This window comes from Chiloscyllium plagiosum, chromosome 14 (assembly GCF_004010195.1).
Source record: "Chiloscyllium plagiosum isolate BGI_BamShark_2017 chromosome 14, ASM401019v2, whole genome shotgun sequence".
Lineage (NCBI taxonomy): Eukaryota > Metazoa > Chordata > Chondrichthyes > Orectolobiformes > Hemiscylliidae > Chiloscyllium > Chiloscyllium plagiosum.
In genome coordinates this window covers 80,648,212-80,669,046 of record NC_057723.1, presented here as the reverse complement: position 1 = coordinate 80,669,046, position 20,835 = coordinate 80,648,212, and the positions used below count along the sequence as shown (strand labels likewise).

General features: G+C 45.6%; 1 protein-coding gene across 5 annotated transcripts in view; it reads right to left on the bottom strand.

Moving 5' to 3' along the window:
* Window positions 1–20,835, bottom strand: part of LOC122556843 (protein FAM53A-like) — a 174,661-nt gene that overhangs the window by 13,592 nt on the left and 140,234 nt on the right. For 4 of the 5 annotated variants that reach the window (XM_043704079.1, XM_043704080.1, XM_043704081.1 and 1 more), the window contains one exon: window positions 17,116–18,638. The exons of the other annotated variant lie outside the window; for it this stretch is intronic. In XM_043704079.1, coding sequence (XP_043560014.1) covers window positions 18,384–18,638 — 255 coding nt within the window. In that variant the 3' untranslated portion in view covers window positions 17,116–18,383. Of the gene's footprint in view, window positions 1–17,115; window positions 18,639–20,835 lie in introns of those variants that run through there. 5 annotated transcript variants of the gene reach the window in all.

Below are 20,835 nucleotides of genomic sequence, written 5' to 3'. Positions count from 1 at the left end.
GTGTGTGAGAGAGAATGCATGCGTGAGAGAGAAAGTGAATGCGTGCGTTTGTGAGAGAGACAATGCGTGCGTACAAGAGAGACAGAATGAGTGTGTGTGTCTGAGAGAGAATGCGTGTGTGTGTGAGAGAGTGTGCGTGTGAAAAGCTGTGTTATTGGAGAGGCAAGGTTAAGGATAATTGGCTGCAGATGGAAACAGGAGAAAGTGAGATCTGCAGCTGCTGGAGATCAGAGTCGAGAGTGTATTGCTGGAAAAGCACAGCAGGTCAGGCAGCATCCGAGGAGCAGGAGAATTGATGTTTCCGGCATAAGCCCTTCACTAGGAATCATGATGAACAACGCTGTGCTTTTCCAGCACTACTCTCTTGACTGCAGATGGGAACAAACAGGCTCTGTCCAGCTTTGAAACAAACTGAAATCTTTGGAAGGAGGAGGAATAAAGCTCCACATTTAACCTTTTTCTTTTGTTTTTAATCAAAGTGAAGGTTCAAAATGGATTCTGAGGACAAATCATCAAAGACTGAAAAGACATTTGGATAAGTTCATGACGAGGAAAGGTTTGGAGGGATATCGGCCAAGAGCAGGCAGCTGGGAATAGTTTAGTTTGGAAATATGGTCGGCATGGACTGGTTGGGCCGAAGGGTCTGTTTCCCTGCTGGATAACTATGACTGGTCATGGAATGGACTGGTCCAACAGTTTTGCCCATTCCTAATGGCTTGGAGGGATTGGTGGTGAGCTGAGTATTTTTTATTTTAACCTATTTTTCTAATCAACCTGTTTGGAGACGTTATCACACAATTCTGGAGCAGGCCCCCCAGTCCAGAGGGAGGGGCACTACCACTGCACCACAAGATTGCCCCTTGGCTGCTTTCTGGAACTGCTGCTGGGGAGTAGGGTCATGCACAGTGCTGTTAGGGAAGGGGTCCCCAGCATCTTAACGCTGTGACAGCGAAGGAACAGTGAGACAGTTCTCCATCAGTGACAGTGTGTGTGGAGGTGACGGGGGCAGAGTGGGGCCCACACTCTGAGGGGCGCATGCAGGCTCTGCTCTCTGCCCACGTGCTGCTCGGGTGAGGGGGACATGGAGGAGGCAGGTTGGTCACCATTCCTGACACAGCCCTGCCTCAGAGCTGAGCCAGAGGAAGACAACAGTCTAACACGATAAGACACACTTAATTTACGCGCTACAGAATGTTGCCTGTCAATCTTTTCCACTGCTCGCAAGCGCCCATACAAGAAGTCCCAGCTCTTCCCATAACATCTCTCCACACCGTATGCCCACACCTCAGCAGGGCACAACCTCAACTGCATCTTCCACACATGCCAATGCATCTCATGCAGGCAAGGCACTTGGGGGAGAAACAAATCTACCCAGTGCTGTTATTACACGGGGAGTCCAGAAACCTCCACCTGACAGGGGATGTGGAGTACTCACCTTTCGTATCATAGGAGTGACCCTGTGCTATCACTGGTCTTTCCCCTAACACCCTCCCATCAGCACCCATACTGAGGTATTTACTCAACAATAATGTGCTGCACAGTCATAGGGTTCTCCCTTTCCCTTACTCTCCGTGCCCATGTTCCTCCAGCATTCCCTTCTGTCTGTATAAAACACCAGCCTTCATTACTTCATTTACTTTTATTTTCAAGCGTACTATTTTGGTGTTTCTAAGTCATTTTCACGTACAGTACTGACATTGGCCATTCCTTCAGGGTAGCCCTTAAGAAGGAGGTGTAAGAAAAGGAAAAGGAATAGACTGGCCAGTATGCTGGCTCAGTGGTGAGCACTGCTGCCTCACAGCGCCAGGGACACGGGTTTGATTCCAGCCTCGGGCGACTGTCTGTGTGGAGTTTGCACATTCTCCCTGTGTCTGCGTGGGTTTCCTCCGGGTGCTCCAGTTTCCTCCCACAATCCAAGGATGTGCAGGCTAGGTGGGTTATGGGGATAGGGTGGGTCTGAATGGGAGGCCTTCAGAGGGTGAGTGTGGGCTGAGTGGCTTGCTCCCACAGTGTAGGGTTCTAACACTCTGAAGCATCCTGTGTACAACACTCCAAAGCATGGACAAGAAATGCTGAACTTGCTAATGATGCCCATAATCTCATGAAAGTATTAAAAAATAAACTGGGACTTCCCAGCTCTTCGCAGCTTTGTGTTTTTTTTTGCAAAGCAGTTTTCCTGTTGGGTTTTCTGAAGAGAGGCAGAAACATTTCTATAAACATCCTGCTGTCATCGCACTTCACTTTCAGTCGGTGAATGCCTTTGCTGAGCGAGTGTTTGTGATGGCAGCAAACACGGGGAGAACCGGGGACGGTGGGGGGGGTGGGGGGGGGGGGAGGCTGGCCTGGGATTTCATTGCTGAGCTCATGGTTTTCTCAAACAACTCATACACATCTTCTTGGCATTTTAAAAATGAATTCTCTTCCCGACAAAAGCTGACCATTCTCTTGCGAAGACTGCGTTGCTGGAAAAGCACAGCCGGTCAGGCAGCATCCAAGGAGCAGGAGAGTCGACATTTCAGGCATACTCCCTCCCCACAATCCTGATGAAGGGCTCTGGCCCGAAATGTCGATTCTCCTGCTCCTCGGATGCTGCCTGACCTGCTGTGCTTTTCCAGCACCACATTCTCCAGCATCTGCAGCCCTCATTGTCTCCTCCTGACTGTCCTGTGGGTTCTATCAGCTGCTGCTTTGTCATCTTGTAGGGAGTGCACCAAGAGGAATGAGAGTTTGGGCAGGGGGAGTTGCTGAGCCAAGGGGGAAACGGTATCTCATGCTGTAATCTCCAGCTGTGCTGCACTGGTAAGTTTCAGTCAGGATGTACGGCCCCATGGAGGACAGGAGACACAGACTGACCCATCTCCCTGACACCCACATTGCTCCACCGAGCGACTGCAGGCTACACCTCATTAACCCAGCCCAAACACGTCAGCTCAGGAAGTCCTTATTGGTGCTCAAGTTGCTGTCAGGAGGTCACACAATGCTTTGCAGTCAATGTTGACCAGGGCTGGCTGGTCACAGGGTGGGGGTGTGGGGTGGGGAGATGCTGATGACGCAAACTCCTGGTTGGGCAGGAGAGAAACAGAGACACACCCCCTGAGATTTTTCACCTTGCTCTTTTCAGGACAGAATTGCAAGAATGCCAAATCTCCACAGGAACGCCATGCCCAAGATGGGAGGGTGCTCGTGGGCCAGGAATAACTATCATAGAATAGAATCCCTACAGTGTGGAAACAGGCCCTTCAGCCCAGCCAGGCCACACCAATCCTCTGAAGAGTATCCCACCCAGACCCATTCCCCTATTACTCTGATTAATGTACCCAAGCTATACATCCCTGAACACTACAGGCAATTCAGCATGGGCCAATCCAGCCTAACCTGCACGTTTTTGGACTGTAGGGGGAAACCGGAGCACCCGGAGGAAACCAACACAGACACGGGGAGAATGTGCAAACTCCACACAGACATTCGCCCGGGGTTGGAATCAAACCGGGGTCCCTGGCGCTGTGAGGCAGCATTGCTACCGTGTCGTCTCAACTGCTGCCACAGAGAAAGCGCCATAACAATGCTGTTTGGAAATTAGCTGCAGGGCAGAGGCCTGGTCAGTATTTGAAGCTGTTGTCCAGACAGATGGAAATATTGCCACAGACTGCACTGCTTGGTGAAGTTCAGGGACTCTGGTACGTAGGAATGTTCGGAGGAAAACAGATTCGGGCTAGTAATGAAAGCAAAAAGTGCCGGAAATTACAGTGGGGCAGACAGCATCCATGGCGAGGGAGCAAGCTAACGTTTCAACTCTAGATGACTCTTCATCAGAACAGTCAACATTAGCTTGTGCTCTCACCATGGATGCTGTCTGCCCCACTGTAATTTCTGGCACTTTTTGCTTTCATTACTAGCCCGAATCTGTTTTCCTCCGAACATTCCTACGTACAAGAGTCCCTGAACTTCACCAAGCAGTGCAGTCTGTGGCAATATTTCCATCTGTCTGGACAACAGCTTCAAATACTGACCAGGCCTCTGCCCTGCAGCTAATTTCCAAACAGCATTGTTATGGCGCTTTCTCTGTGGCAGCAGTTGAGACGGCACGGTAGCAATGCTGCCTCACTGTGATCACCAGCATTTTTTGCTGTCAGTGCAGATTCCAGCATTGGTAGTAATTTGCTCCTACTCAGGGCTAGTAGTGTTGGCTTGCACAGTCACAGAGCCCACTGACACTCTCTCTTCACACTCAGATATGGAAATTGGTGACTGGACTGCCGGTCTCTGTGGAAATGCTTTGCATCTGAGATAGAAGGGGTGGAAACTCCCAGGAAACAGGCCAACTAGCTGGACATTCAAGTCTGATGGTGCTCAAGACTCAAGTATACGTGTAATAAAAGTAATAAATGCAACAGGGCTGGCTCACTGATACCCCTAGAATCAGAGGAAACAATCAAGAGACATTACTAAGACTATTTAATATTTTTTGAAGCAAAAGTAGAGATTGTTGGAAAAGCTCAAAAGGTCTGGCAACATCCATGGAGAGAATCCATGGTTAACTTTTCAGGTCAATTCGACACTAATTGTGATTTCTCTCCACAGATGCTGTCAGACCTGCTGAGCTTTTCCAACAATCTCTGTTTTTGTTTCTGATTTACAGCATCTGCAATTCTTTCAGTTTTTATTTAACAATAATTGAATACTTGACTGAGTTCTCAATGCTTAGAACTAATTTCAGTGCAAATCATCATTATACTTGCTGTTTACTCATGAACAATTCAGCTTAGCAGCACGGCAGTGACACTGATGGGCTGAGTGCTCAAAGAGCAAGGAGGAACAATTTTAAGAAATTTATTTGGAAACTTAAATGTTTGAATTACCAATGTGGTAAATTATGCTGAGATCCCTTAATTGTAAGGTTACACGATTTTGACGTTTAATCTGTGCATGTGTTTAAATTAGCATAACCATTTGGTTTAATAGATGAGAAAGTGGTGGATGTAGGTACAGTTACAATGTTTAAAACAAATTTGGATAAGTATATGAATGGGAGCCGTTTGGAGGGATATTGCCCAAGCGTAGGCAGGTAGGACGAGTGGTTTGTTTCCATGCTGTGGGACTCTATGACTCCATATGGAAATCCCAGGAAATCAATACTACTTCTGAGTTTCAGGCTGCAACTCACGAAAGCGAGCTACCTCTTTTTTTTTTTAAAAGACTTCTTTCCATTTCGAATAAAGAGTGACATTTGATGAATAATATCGCTGAAATGCAATGGGTATAAATGAGGTGCACAGCCTTTGTAACAGAATCAAAAACAGGTAAATTGTATTTAATATTAAACACCGGGTCAAAAGGCAAATGTTCAAGAATATTTTAAATGCAAAAACAGCCATTTATGCAGCAACCTCACTGAATGTCCAACCATGGTTCACATTGGAACTAGAGTTTGCTCTGCAAAACGGCTGGACTTTCCGAGGACAGTTTACTCAACTCCTGGATTTCCAGAGTTGTCCCTTCAATATGTTGATTACAACTGTACCCAATCAAACAACCTTCTCACATCAAAGGGTACCCGAGATGATTTACTGTGAGTTGGCTTTGAAAAACATCGAACACATTCCTGGGAGCTGGCAATGATTCAGCTTCAAAGTATTTAAAACTTATGCAAGTCAGTGGTTACTGTACCCTGCATGTTTCAGATACCTAAAGAGCCCAGCCTCACTTGAGTAGAAATGGGATTCCTGCCTCAACACTATCAGGATACTTCAAGGAGATTGGTAGATATGTAGAAAGATTGAGAGAATTGGGTGGATCAGAGATATCTCAATCCATTGCAGTGACTATTTGGCAAGTTTACAATAAGTAACCAAACATGAGTAAAAATACAACTCAGAAACAATAGCACATAAAATATATCACATGGAACTAAACCAAGCCAATGTTGATAATATATAGGTCAAGGCACCATAGTCCCAGAAGGCTTCTCTCTCATGAGGGAGAGGGAGAGGGTGAGGGAGATGACTGGTGGTGGTTTAAGCTGAGGGTCACCACACCTCAAGCGAGAGGTGAGAAGGTGAAATCTTTGTGATAGTGTCAGCTGGTGTGGGAATCGAACCCATGCAGGTGGCATCACTTTACACTGCAAACTAGTCATCCTGTGAACTGAACCGCTCCCCAGGTAATAAATAATAACTTACAGCAGCACCCAGAGTAAAAGCTCCCAGTTCCACATACCTCTTACAGTGGGTTTGTGATTATACCTGGGCCTCTCTCAACTGGGAGAAAGTGAGGACCACAGATGCTGGAGAGTTAGAGTCGAAACGTGTGGTGTTGGAAAAGCACAGCCGGTCAGGCAGCATCCGAGGGGCAGGAAAGTCGACGCTTCGGGCATAAGCCTTACATCAGGATTCCTTTTTGACTCTCTATTCTGGTTATATTAATACGACACTTACATCACGGTAGGCGAGGGCTGTTGAACACTAACAGTGGTTGCACGGGACTCTGCACGAGAAACGTACGTCATTCCTGGCTCAGAAATGTTCTTATTAGGTTGTGTTGTCCACAACTGAACAATGACCATAAATAACGCTGAACTTTACAGACAATTCCTGTAATATTTCCTGTCAGTTGAACCATGGAAATACTGTCCATATGTGAGACCAGTGGCATATATCTTTGTTGCAAAGTTTCCCAACTTTTAAGCATTTTCATAGAATCCTGACAGTGTGAAAGCAGGCCATTCAACCCATCAAGTCCACATCGACTCTATATAGAGCATCTCACACCCCTTCCCTTTCACTCTGCATTTCCCATGGCCAATCCACCCTAACCTGCTCATCTTTGGATTGTGGGAGAAAACCCACGCAGACACTGGGAGAATGTGCAAACTCCACACAGTCAGACAGTCGTCCGAGGGTGGAATTAAACCTGGGTCCCCGACGCTGTGAGGCAGCAGTGCTAACCACTGAGCCACCGTGCTACCCTACCCCTTCAGTTTACCACGTGCTCCTATTCTGTTAGTTGCTGTCAGTGCCTTTTCAGTATGTTTCTCCTCTTTCCTTAGAGGCTCTGATCTGATCATACCGCCGCCAATCTCACCTCTTAATGGCTCAGTATCTTCACTTTGGATGAGGGGGTGGGGCAGTCTCTGTCAAGGGCAATTTAGGATGGGCGATAAATACAGGAGAGCCAGCAATGCCCATAACCCACAAAGCTGAAACTTTATTGCTGGAACAGCACAGCAGGTCAGGCAGCATCTAGGGAACAGAAGATTCGACGTTTCGGGCAATCCAAAAAAAATCCTTACAAGGCAGGCTTGTCCTTGCATTCAGCTGACACGCTAATAGAATCACAAGATGACAACCAACAGCAGATATCTCTGCTGATCCTCTACCACTTAATCAGGGAATGAAAAAACAATAAGGGCTCAGTTTGACTTACGCAAACAGCAATTGCTGGAAAAGCTCAGCAGGTCTGGCAAGCATCCGTGGAGAGAAATCAGAGCTAACATTTTGGGTGGAGTGAACCTTCCTCAGAGTTCCTTTGTTCCTGATGTACAGCGTCCGCAGTTCTTCGGGTCCTCATTTTGAGTTAACTCTGAGTCTACAGCATGGAAGGCCATTCAGCCCGCTGAGCCCATGCCTGTCCTTTAGAGGGCATGTTGTTAAAGTCTCACTCTCTTGTTCTTTCACCCAAACCCAGCAGACAATCCCTCACTGCCAGCTCTTTTGAAAATAATCGCTGAATCAAAATTCAGCCCCTCAATGACAACTGAAGCTATCACAGCATCCCCTGACTTTCTCAAGAGGAGATAAGGTGACTCGATAGTCAGAAATGCGAGACCTCCCTGTATATCTACATGAGAGTTGCAGCGAGTGGGATAGCAATGACATCAGTTTATTACTCACAGTGGATACGGTCCCTAGCATACAGTGTCTAACACCCAGCGCTGGACTTGCCAATGCTTGCCCAAGCAATAAAACAAATTAAGGACATTAAGTCTGGAATGAAGGCGGCTTATTTGGCTTGTTGACTTCATGTCTTTCAATAGGGCACAGCCGCAGACTACTCAACTCATTCACAACTGATAGCTGAACCCCAAGGCATGTTTGCACTTATAAGATTCCTCCCAGAGATTTGTTATTGTGTGGTTGGCATTTCATTAAATTATGAAAGAGATATGGTAAAGGGAAGATAGTGGGAGTTAGAATTCAGGGATTTTGTTTTAATTCACTTGTGGGATGTGGGCTGGGCCCAGCATTTATTGCCCGTCCCTAGTTGCCCCTTGAGAAGGTGGGGGTGAGCTGCCTTCTTGAACCGCTGCAGTCCATGTGCTGTGGGTTGACCCACAATGCCCTGGGGAAGGGAATTCCAGGATTTTGACCCAGCGACAGTGAAGGCACGGCGATATATTTCCAAGTCAGGATGGGGAGTGGCTGGATGAGGGATTTGCAGGGGGGTGGTGTTCCAGTGTATCTGCTGCCTTTGTCTTTTTAGATGGAAGTGGTCGTGGGTTTGGAAGGTGCTGTCTGTGGATCTTTGGTGAACTTCTACAGTGCATCTTGTAGCTGATACACACTGCTGCTCCTGAGCATCGGCGGTGGAGGGAGTGGATGTGGTGCCAATCAAGTGGGTTGCTGTGACCCGGATGGTGTCAAGCTGGAGCGTTGTTGGAGCTGCTCCCATCCCGGGCAAGTGGGGAATATTTTGCTTGTCAATGGTGGACAGGCTTTGGGGAGTCAGGAGGTGAGTTACTTTCTGCAGGACTCCTAGCCTCTGGCCTGCTCTTGTAGCCACTATGTTTATATGGATTGTCCAGTTGATCTTCTGATCAAGGTACCCCAGCTTTGTTGGACAAAATTAGTTGCGAATTGAGCGGTTCATTCAAAAGGAAATTCCATTTCTCTCCTGTATCACTTACAGTCAGTGTGGTAACAGTCAGTGTGGTAGTTAATATTGGTAACTTGTAACCTTCTGGTCAGCAAACATCTCAGATGAAGGCTGAAATGTCCTATTTAGTTACAGACAGAGTATTTCTTCCCTGTGACTGTAAACCCTGGAATGGAAACATCTTAGACTAATTTTCTCTAACTCTATTGTGACCAGTTGCAACAATCAGGCCCTGATTTAAAAGCTAAGTGCTGTGGATGCCAGAAATCAGAAATAAATACACTGAAAGGGATGCACTGGCCTAGTGGCATTTTCACTGGAATATTAATCCAAGAGACTCGGTAATCTTCTGAGGAGCTGGGTTCAAATCCTGACACAGCACATGGTGGAATTTGACTTCAATAAGAATCTGAAATTAGGAATGTAATGATGATCATGAACTGTTGTCGATTGTCAGGGGAAACAAACCGCAAAATTCACTAATGCCCTTCAGGGAAGGAAACTGCCATCCTTACCTGGTCTGGCCTACATGTGACTCCAGACCCACAGCAATGGGGTTGAATTTAACTACCCTCTTGGGTGGGCAACAAATGATGGCCTAGCCAGCGACACCCACAACCTGTGAACGAATAATAAACTAATACTTACTCGAAATGTTAATTCTGTTTCTCAATTCAGATGTTGAGCATTTCTGTTTTTATTAACCCATCCCAGTTACTGTCTAGGTTATGAACGTCAGACTCAGTAATAGCTTTGCATTTACAGCACATAGCATGCTTCACAACATCCTGAAGTCCTTTACGGCTAACGGAGCACTCTTAAACAGCAGGAAATGTGGCAATCAATTTGGGCAAAGAAATTGAATCGGACAAGATTTGCCAGGATGTTGCCAGGAACAGACGGCTTGAGTTATAAGGAAAGGCTGGGTAGGCTGGGACTTTGTTCAGTGGAAATTGAGAGGTGACCTTATAGAGGTTATTAAGGTCATGAGGGGGCATGGATAAGGTGAATGGCAACTGTCTTTTCCCTAGGGTGGGGGATTTCAAGATGAAGGGGCATATTTTTAAGGTGAAAGGAGAAACAATTTTTTTTTGTTTTTTGCACAGAGTGGTTTGCACGTGGAATAAACTTCCTGATGAGATGTGGGCACCGTTACAAAGTTTAAAAGATGTTTGTTTAAATTCATGAGTAGGAAAGGCTTGGAGGGATATGGGCTGAGTGCAGGCAGGCCGGACTAGTTCAGTTTGGGATTAGAGTCGGCATGGACTGGTTGGACCGAAGGGTCTGTTTCCGTACTGTATGACTCTGTGAACAAGACTGTCTGCCCTTTGGGGTTGGATGAGGTGACTAATATACCAGACTGTTAGTTTTCTTTAGAAAAGAGGCCAAACACAACTCACTTTGGCTCATCAGCAAGTCAGACAGATGGTAACTGCATTCCCTCACTACTGGACTGAAATGTCAATATTGAAAAGGGATTTGAACTCACCTATCTTCAGGTTCAAGGTACAAGAATACCACCAGCCACAGCTAACATCCCTTGTCATGTACACACCAACCTAGTGGCAATCCTCGTGCAAAGGCAAAATTGTGATAATGTTCAACAGCGACAGAACTGAAAACTCACCGAAAAGCTTCACAGAAGGAAAATGAAGCACTCTTAAGCTTTGGATTGTTCTTGCAAGGGAAACTACCATTATAAATAATGGTACCCTGCTGAATAATGGTACCCTGCTGAATAAACTACCATTATAAATAATGGTACCCTGCTGAATAATGGTACCCTGCTGAATAAACTACCATTATAAATAAAGAAAATGGAGAAAAAGGATAGGACAAAATATAAAATCTGACAGAACTGTCAGAACTGGAAATCTGAAACAAAAACAGAAGTTGCTGGAAAAGCTCAGCAGGTCTGGCATCACCTTCCTCAGTTCGGAGGATGGGTCACTGGACATGAAATGTTAACTCTGATCTCTCTCTTCACAGATGCTGCCAGACCCACTGAGCTTTTCCAGCAAAACTTGTTTTTGTTACAAAACAAACTATGTGTGCTTCCTGTGGGGCTGTATTACAATGTTATAAACAGATGGTAACCAAGGAACGGTATTACCTCCAAGACCAGCTGTACTAATATCAAATCAGTTCTAACTCATTTTCACTACTTGCCTCCTATTCGTTAAAGACTATCCGAGGTGCAAAGGGACAGGCTCAGGAGCTAAGGTACTCCCAGTGACACAAAGCATGAATTTAGACACAGAATGCAGCAGAGGATAAACCTGGGAATGTTTAGCCTTAAGACATAAAATCATATTTTAAAAATCCTCCGAAAAACAAGGAACTCTGACAGACAGACCCATATGACCTGTCTTTCTCTTCAAGAGCCTGGAATTGCACTCAAAGCCAGTATTTTAATACTGGCTGATTAGGTTAGCTCAAATGACTGTTAATACTCGAGCTCCAGGAACTACCTGTTTTCCTGGTGCCTGATGGGTCGCAGGAGTTAATTTTTCCTGCAGCTTAAGCCCAGCTCCCTGGAATGTCATTTGGAGAAGCACTTGGCTTACGACTTCCCACGCATGTTAATGATGCCAACCAAGCTGTGTGGCAGTGGGAGAAGATGCTGCACTGTCCAGCCCAGTTTCTGGGATAATCTGAAGGGGAGGGCTTTGTCTTTAGCAACCTTATATGAGGCACAGCAAGGACCAACATCTGCTCAGAACAGAACAAGTGTACACCCTGTCATGGGCTACGCTGCACTAGGCAATTTGGAATTGATCCCAGAATCCCTCTGAAAAGGGGCTTTTGAAAGGTTTAAGGCCTACTTTCTTTGAAGGGGTGTAGATTGTAGGCTCCCTCTCTCAGTTTCCTTGTCAGATAGCAATGTGGAGAAGCTCCTGTTAGTCTCATCAATGAAGTGTCAGAGAGGGAGGGAAATGAATCAATACTGGAAAGCACATACATCCAAATGTACACAAGGCATTCCCAGGAATCAAGAGTATTCTCTCCAGCCAATTACCTTGGACCAGGTTACAGGATGCAATCTATTTTGAACGGTACATATGGTTTATATTAGAATAATGAATAGCTGAGAGAGAGTTACAGATTGGAACCTAATCAAAAGAGGCACCAATATAACAACTAGGAGAAAGTGAGGACTGCAGATGCTGGAGATCAGAGCGGAGAATGTGTTGCTGGAAAAGCGCAGCAGGTCAGGCAGCATCCAAGGAGCAGGAGAATCGACGTTTCGGGCATGAGCCCTTCTTCAGGAAGCCCTGCCCCTTGGATGCTGCCTGACCTGCTGCACTTTTCCAGCAATACATTTTCAGCACCAATATAACAACAGCCAACTACATTCTTCACTGACTGAGAGGCACTTTGGGATATCGTAAGATCATGAAAGGTGCTATATAAATGTCATTCTTTTTGCAAAAATCTATGGTTATTAGGAATTTTATTAAATATAATCATAGAATCCTGACAGTGTGGAAGCAGGCCATTCAGCCCAACAGCTCCATACTGACCCACCCAAGAGGATCCCACCCAGGCTCCCACTACCCTATCTCATCCCTGTAACCCTGCATTCCCACGGTTAACCCAGCACATCCCTGGACACGACGGGGCAATTTAGCATGGCCAACCCACCCTGACCTGCACATCTTTGGACTGTGGGAGGAAACTGGAGCATCCGGAGGAAACCCACATAGACACGGGGAGAATGCGCAAACTCCACAGAGACAGTTGCCCGAGGCTAGGATCAAACCTGGGACCCTGGTGCTGTGAAGCAACAGTGCTAACCACTGAGCAACCATGCTGTCTTACCCAGGAATGACTTACCAGCTTGAGTCTAGTTGAGGGGCTCAGCTGGTTTTACAGTGGGGGTGAAACTCAAAACTGTTAGCCAGAAAATGTGCCAGCCCGGGAAAAGGGAGCTTAATGGATAGCAAGTTGAGCTGTGAAACAGATTAGACAGAGCAGAGGATGAAAAGTAGTGACTGCAGTAGTGGGAAGTGACGTTGACTGCTGGGATCATTCTTGCTTACCATTTACAAAAAAAAAATGGATTTGGCTATCAGGAATTAAGTTTCAAAATTTGTACCTGTCAGCAAATCTGGATGTAGCTAATACAGAGGAAGGCTGTGACAAAATGTCCTGAGATGCAAACAAAAAGGGAAAACTGATGTGCAATTGGCAAACGAACTTCAATATAAATAACTACTGACGAATAATAGTTTGGTAGGAAGACCAAAGCAGCCAAGTAGTCTTTAAAAATTACACATCTGAAAGAGATAGAATAAAAACTACCCAGGTCACTAAAGGTCACAAAGAAGGAATCACACCACAGGCCGTATTTCTAGCAAAATGGAACTGGAAAGCACGGAAGTTATTCAAATTGTGTAGACTTTGGCCAAACCACACTTATGCTGTAAAATAACTCTGCTCTCCATATTATGAAGAGGAAATACGAACCGCAGAAGGTGCAAAGAAGACACATTACAAAGGATTTAACAAGTTGAGGTAATTTTCTCTACAGAAGACTGAGGGATGACCTGTATAGGCTACAGGTCTTCAAGATTATTCATGTGCTGGATAGAGATGTTGTCTTTTGCAGACAAGACCAGAACTAGGGTCCATAATTACATAACAGGCACTAATAAAACCAACTGGGAGGTCAGGAGAAATTTCATTAACCCAGAGAGAATGCGTGGAACTCTCTACCAGAGAGTAATCGTGATGAATATGATTGAAGCATTCACAGAGAAGCTGTACAAGCATACAGTCACAGAGATGTACAGCACAGAAACAGATCCTTCGGTCCACCTCACCTATGCTGACCATAGTCATAGAGATGTACAGCACAGAAACGCACCCTTTGGTCCAATTCGCCCATTCCAACTGGATATTTTAAATAAATCTAGTCACATTTGCCAGCAATTGGCCCATATCCTGCCAAACCCTTCCTATTCATATACCCATCCAGATGCCTTTTAAACGTTGTAATTGTACCAGCCTCCACCACTTCCACTGGCAGCTCTTTTATTACATGTACCACCCTCTCTGTGAAAGTAGTTGCCCCTTAGGTCCCTTTTACATCATTCACCTCCCACCTTAAACCTATGCTGTCTAGTTTTGGATTACCTTACCCTGGGAAAAAGACCTTGGCTGTTCACTCTATCCGTATCTCTCATGATTTTATAAATCTCTATAAGGTCACCCCTCAGCCTCCAGGGAAAACAGCTCCAGCCTATTCAGCCTCTCCCTTTAGCTCAAACCCTCCAACCCTGGCAACATCCTTATACATCTTTTCAGAACCCTTTCAAGTTTCACAATATCTTTCCTGGAGCAGAGAGACTAGAACTGAACAGAGGATTCTAAAAGCAGGTGGAAAGAGTAGAAGGGTATAATGATGCGGTCTGCTCACGTGGAGGATAAACACTGGTGTAGAGCTGTTGGGCCAAAGGGCTGTTACGATGGTCGTACTGTCATTCACACATCTGTTTCAAGATCAAGCCAAGCTCAATCTTAGATTTACAGGCCTCATTACCCTTTACCCATTCAATCGTGCAGAGGGTCCAAATTCAAAACTAAATCAGCAGCACATCTCTCCGAAATGTGGCACTCCCAATCCCTGAAGAGTGACAAAATATCCTGCAAAGGAGTGCGTGCTCCCATCAGCACGTGCAAGTGAAATACACCATCCCATCACAGGTAAGAAATATTTGAAGGCAATTAATTTTATTCCAAAATAAAACTAATAAAAAAACTTCAACCTGGCAAGTTAATGACATTATTATTTCACCATTTAGCAAAGCACAGGACACAGTAATTTACTAAGGAAGGATTAATGTTTTTAAGCATAAATCTGCAGCTATAATGATTAACATTCACAGTCTCAAGGAGAATGAGGCAGATTGTGTTTTGTTGGATGGTTATATTAGTACAAGTACATTGTTCATTCTTGTCTCTGTGTTGTGGTAGTGTAGCAGGGCGAGACAGACTGGGTCACTATTTGAACTTGTTACTCACCGTCAGGTCGCACAACCTGAAAAGCTGAGAGGGTAGGAGGGGGAAGCTGCCTCTCCGACCACAGAACACACCATTTCTGTTCACCTGTAAAACCTTTGGAGAGCACACAGAATACTGAACAACAGGGCTCAGCTGCAAAGCCTCTGACAACCGATTAGCTCACCAGTACTTAGGCCCAAACTGTGAGACAGGATGGTTGAGTGCAGTGAACAGAGTACCTTCTGCTATATCCCATTGTCAACCAACAGGCTTGTGGAAGGAGGACTCCAAAAAAATCAGCTCAGTTGAAAAGCACAATTGGGACCGAAGACACACTGGATTAACACTCAGGCAATTCAAATTTCTGGACCGCAGACCAATTACTGCAAAGTAGCTTCAGCTGAAACCCTGCTTTCCTAGACAGTCTCATTAAAAATACTGATTTTTTTCCTCGTTACTATTGGACGTAAGTGGTAACATTTGACCGAGGCATCATTTCAATCTTCTGACCCATTAATAACGTCCCAGTAACAGCCCCCACCACATCAGGAACTGCTTCAAATGGCCAAACCCTGGCGGTCAGTAAAGATCAAATAAAGAAGAGCAAGAATGTTTTATTTTTCGAACTGCTGCAGTTTAAAGTTTCCCATGAATGCTCAGATCTAGTAAGGAGCAACAGGCCTACTTTGTTCTAGAATTCCAGCTACAGAGTCATAGAGATGTACAGCACGGAAACAGGCCCTTCGGTCTAACTCGTCCATTCCGACCAGATATCCTAAACTAATCCAGTGCCATTGGGGCAGCACCGTGGTTAGCACTGTTGCCTCACAGCACCAGGGTCCCAGGTTCGATTCCAGCCTCGGGTGACTGTCTGTGTGGAGTTTGCACATTCTCCCTGTATCTGCGTGGGTTTCCTCCGGGTGCTCCGGTTTCCTCCCACAGTCCAAAGATGTGCAGGTCAGGTGAATTGGCCATGCTAAATTGCCCATAGTGTGAGGTGTATTCGTCAAAGGGAAATGGGTCTGGGCGGGTTACTCTTCGGAGGGTCGCTGTGGACTGGTTGGGCCGAAGGGCCTGTTTCCACACTGTAGGGAATCTAAATCTCCCAGCACTTGGCCCATATCCCTCTAAACCCTTCCTTTTCAAGTACCCATCCAAATGCCTTTTGAATATTGCAATTGTACCAACCTCCACCAGTTTCTCTGGCAGCTCATTCCATACCCTGTGAGAAAACTGTGCCGCTTAGATCCCTTTTAAATCTTTCCCCTTTCACCTTAAACCTTTGCCCTCACATTTTGGACTTCCTCACCCTGGGGAAAAGACCTTGGCTATTCACCCAATCCATTTCTCGCATGATTTTATAAATCTCCATAAGGTCACCCCTCAGCCTCTAACATTGCAGGGAAAATAGGCCCAACGGTACCTCAAACCCTGGCAACATTCCTTGGAAATCTTTTCTGAACCCTTTCAAGTTTTACAACATCCTTCCTATAGGAGGGAGACCAGAATTGAACGCCAAAAGTGGCCTCACTGATGTCCCGTAAAGCTGCAACATAGCATCCCAATTCCTCTTTGAAACATGAAAATGGACTAAAGACTGGCCTCGCTAATTGCTTAGTAAGTGGCAAGGTGCTCTGACGTTAGAGCTCATCTTTTTCCGTTCTCCATCTCCCCAACACCGCCCCTCCCCACCAGCATCCCCCCACCCCAACTTCTCTCTCAAAGGTTTGTACTCTGCCCACCCCTCACTACTATTTGTGCCCAGGTCTTGTAAGGATTGTCTGCGGGATATCTCAGGCTGTACATTCGACGAGGAACGTATAATTGTGAACATCGAGAATATTGGAATTGTACTGGGGAACCTCACAATGGGACAAATGAAAGGTTTAACTTTCCACACTTCCAGCAGATTGAGTTAAAATATTTTGCAATGTAGTTTCACAAATTTTATGAATAAAGTATATTTTTGGATCAAAGGGGATCTGCAGAATATCTGATTTCAGATGGATCCCAACTGACTATGATCCATTCCATACCTCACAGCTTCATTCAGACCATTGGGGCTGTACCATTGCAGCCCTTCTCTCCTGCTCGCTGACGTGAGGTACTGAGCCCAATTACAATGCCTGGCTAACTCAATACAGACTGTGAACAAGCGCGGAACTCTCAGCTGCCTGGCCTTGGTGCTGCCTGAGTGATTCAAACACTGGAATCAAATTTAAACACAAACACACAAACTATTCAAAAAAAGTTTCTGTTTTTATTTATAAGGCAATGAATAAAGAGAGGGTGGTCGTTATATTATCACAATCTTTGATTAAATTTATTAGAAATGCTAAGAACCCTTCAAGAGGACCAAGGAAAATCGACAGAAAGTTGCGAATCTTTGATCTTGGTTCAGAAATTTGGTGCAAGGCCTAGAATACAACAAAAATATAGCCTCTTCAAATACAGTCTACACAAGGTAACAAAACAAGACATTGTCTCACACAATCACTATGAACCCACCAGATCATCGGTGAACTCAATTGGCTGTACTAGTCTGGTTTGCTCCTCCTGGTCTCTCCTCGGCTGACCCACCCCAACCCCCTCCACTAACAGTTCCACCCTTTATTGAGCTGAGATCCAGGCGGCAGGTACATGGGCAATTGCTTCACCTCTACTGGCTTTGTCAGCTAGGCACACAAAATATAAAACTATCCTGTGCAGCAGCTTCATTCCCAAACGAGGGGAGAAGGGATGGGCAAGTTGGCTGGGGTGGAGCGCGACAGAGAGCACGACAGAGAGACAGAGAGAGAGAGAGACAGAGAGAAAGAGAGAGAGACAGACAGACAGAGAGAGAGAGCACTCAACCTTTCAGAAGTCATCAAATGGCTCAGGTACAGTGCTCAACTTTTTTTTTGCTTTTTTCCACTCCCCTCCACCACCACGACCCTCCCACCCCACCCCCATCCCAGAGACAGGAAGGGAGGGGTACAGAGGGGAAAGAGAGAAGCCAACCATCCTATTAATCATGGCATTATGTAAATAATGTGAAATTGAAAACAAGGGGCCCCTGAATACTGCAAGATTGCAGAGTCAAGGCCCCTCTGTTTCTGCTCGTCAGTTCTCCCTTTCATTAATGTCCAAAGGCACCACTTGGTTCTCACCCTCAACTGGTCCCTGGAAGATGCCGGGGTGGTGGTTACTGCTGATGCACAATATGCACATGGGCCTCAGCAAATGATGGACTGTAGTGAAGGTGAAACAGTTCATCATTTCATGAGCAGGAGGGGAAAGAGGGGGAGCAACTTCATCTCTTCACCCCACTACCTTAGGCTCATAGATTGTAGTCAACATGATCACCACAAAAAAAACCTGTGCAACTAGGAAAGTAGTGTAAAGACAAAATTTGGTGGGGAGAACAGTTCATGCGTCTCTTGTACGTTGTGCACGAGATGCATTTTAAGGCGTGTTCTGATGGGATTTTTTAAAAAAGTCCTGATATTTTTCTTAATTGAGAGAGTTCAGTTTTCCTCAATCATTTCCAAATCCAGATCCTCGCAGGAACGTTGGAACAGGATGGCTTCTGTGCTATCACAGTCACTCTTGGGATCTTCCTCTTCGTCACTTTCACTCAATGTTTCAATCTGGCTGTTTGTTGTTGGACAAACGGAGTCCAGTTTGAAGCCTGCGGTGTCCGGGATGGGGGCAGGAGACTGGTCCTTCAGGGGCTCTCTCCCCTTCGGTTCAAGGCATGCAGGACTGCTCAGGTTTCTCCTCTGCAACCGAACAAAAACAAAGTGAAAGCCCTCCTTGGAAATAGAGTGCGGAGTGCAAATGTACAACAGAATGGCAGCAAACGCTACATTACATGATGCACTGACCCAGTGGAGTGGAACCCTGTTAAAATGTGGAGTGTAAAGCAACTGTAATAATATTGATTATGGAGTAAGAGATGCAAATTTGAACAGTGATGAAGGATTCACCCTCTGGTCATGGTGACTCTCCCTCAAGCTCCTACACCCAACAGCACCCTCCCTCCCACTATCACATTCACGCAGGGTGGAGAAATAGGGAGAACCATTGCTGGGTGCAGTGTCAGAGGCACTTCTGGTTGCTCCCCCCAATCTGAAGTGTGAACTATCTGTACTTCTGTGGTATCACAGTTTAACCCAATGCCATTCTCATTCAACATCCACACGTGTATTCCCAGGAGGGTGTTTCTTGAGCATCAGGAGAAATTTCGACTATTTCACATTTCTCAGCCCTCTGCTCAGCCCAGGATCTGAAGTGCACTCATTAGCCCTGCAGAAAATCAATGAATTCAGCAGTGGCCAGGGATCGAGATGGTGACCTCTCGGTCCACACCACGACAGACACATCCATCGGGGAGCGACTTCTCAATAAGCTGCATTGCAGCTACACAAAGGGCAAACAATGAAGGATTTCTAACAAGAGCCAGGCTCAGCTGGGACTCCATACACTGTGCACTTCTACAGCAGACACTTATTATAAACTGTATGGTAGATAATGCTGAAAGAGGATTTAGCTTTGAAACAGAGGCAGCGCCTTGCAGAACAGAAACTGAAAGCATGCAGGCCAGACTTGGTGAGCCATTCTGTTCCTGTAGCATTATTTCTTTTCTCTCTCTCTCTCTCTCTCTCTCATACATACACACACACTCACACCAACATACCCACACAGACACACACTCTTTGCACCTTTCCTGTTGGAGGGCAACTCATGTAAATGCTACATTTTGATAATAGGAAGCTCAAACAATATACTCGTTATATACAAGATGTCATCTTGCTGTTCATTATTTGGTTGTCTGAAGCCCATGCAAGCTATAGGTCAATAGGAAGATTTCCTCAGAGATGGAAATATTACTGAAGTCCAATCTTGAGCAGTAATGCAGAAGAGAGTATAATCTGAACAAGTAGATAACTGTAGTAGTCAGTGCCTACCACTGGATGGTGCTATAGAACTATACCACTGTAATAGTCATTTCACCCATGGGATCATGCTGTGCAGAATGAAGAGGTGATAACATCAGCAGATAAGGCCTGGGGCAGCCACTTGGATGAGAAGGAGATAGAAGATGAGCAGCAGTGTCAGGTAAATTTCCTTTCTTCCTTCAAACTTTCCTCCATCCCATGAAAGTGCATTGTATTACTGGGACCCAGCACCTTGTACTATCTGCACTGCAGTACGGGAAGAGATGGCCCAGTGGTATTATCGCCACACTATTAATCCAGAGACCAGCTAATGTACTGGGGACTTGGGTTCAAATCCTGCCACAGCAGATGGCGGAATCTGAGTTCAATAAAAATCTAATAATGGCCATGAATCCATTGTTGATTATCGGAAAATCTCATCTGGGTCATTTAGGGAAGGAAATTGCCATCCTTACCTAATCTGGTCTAAATGTGACCCCAGACCCACAGCTACATGGTTGACTTTTAACTCCCTCCTGGATGGGCAATAGATGCTAGCCTAGTCAGCGAGGCCCTCGTGAATGATTTCAAAAAAATTAAAGCAACACAACTCCATGTGGCCATGGCAGGAAACACAAGGAATTCTGATCCAGACCTCAGTCAATATCCAGAAGTGCTGGATTCTGATAAGAGAAGCATTAATGCAGTTTCTCTCACTCTCCTTGCATTCTGCTGTACCTGCCTTCTGCCAATGAGCATTTCAGACATTGTCCAATTTTATGATGGGGTAAAGACTTATGCTTCCATTGTTCCCTGATCATCAGGTGCTTCAGAAAGCATAAGGTATTTCACACACAATGAACCACTCTGAAATGCAGAGACTTACATATGTTAATATGCAGTATACATGGGCAGGTGGGAAGAAAAGGGATCTCAATGCCCACCCCCACCCCCCACTGCCAAAGTCTCTGGGATTGAAATGTAGGGGCTCATTGGCGGAGTTCAGTCGCCAAAGCGATGGGAAGTGGGGGGGGGGAGG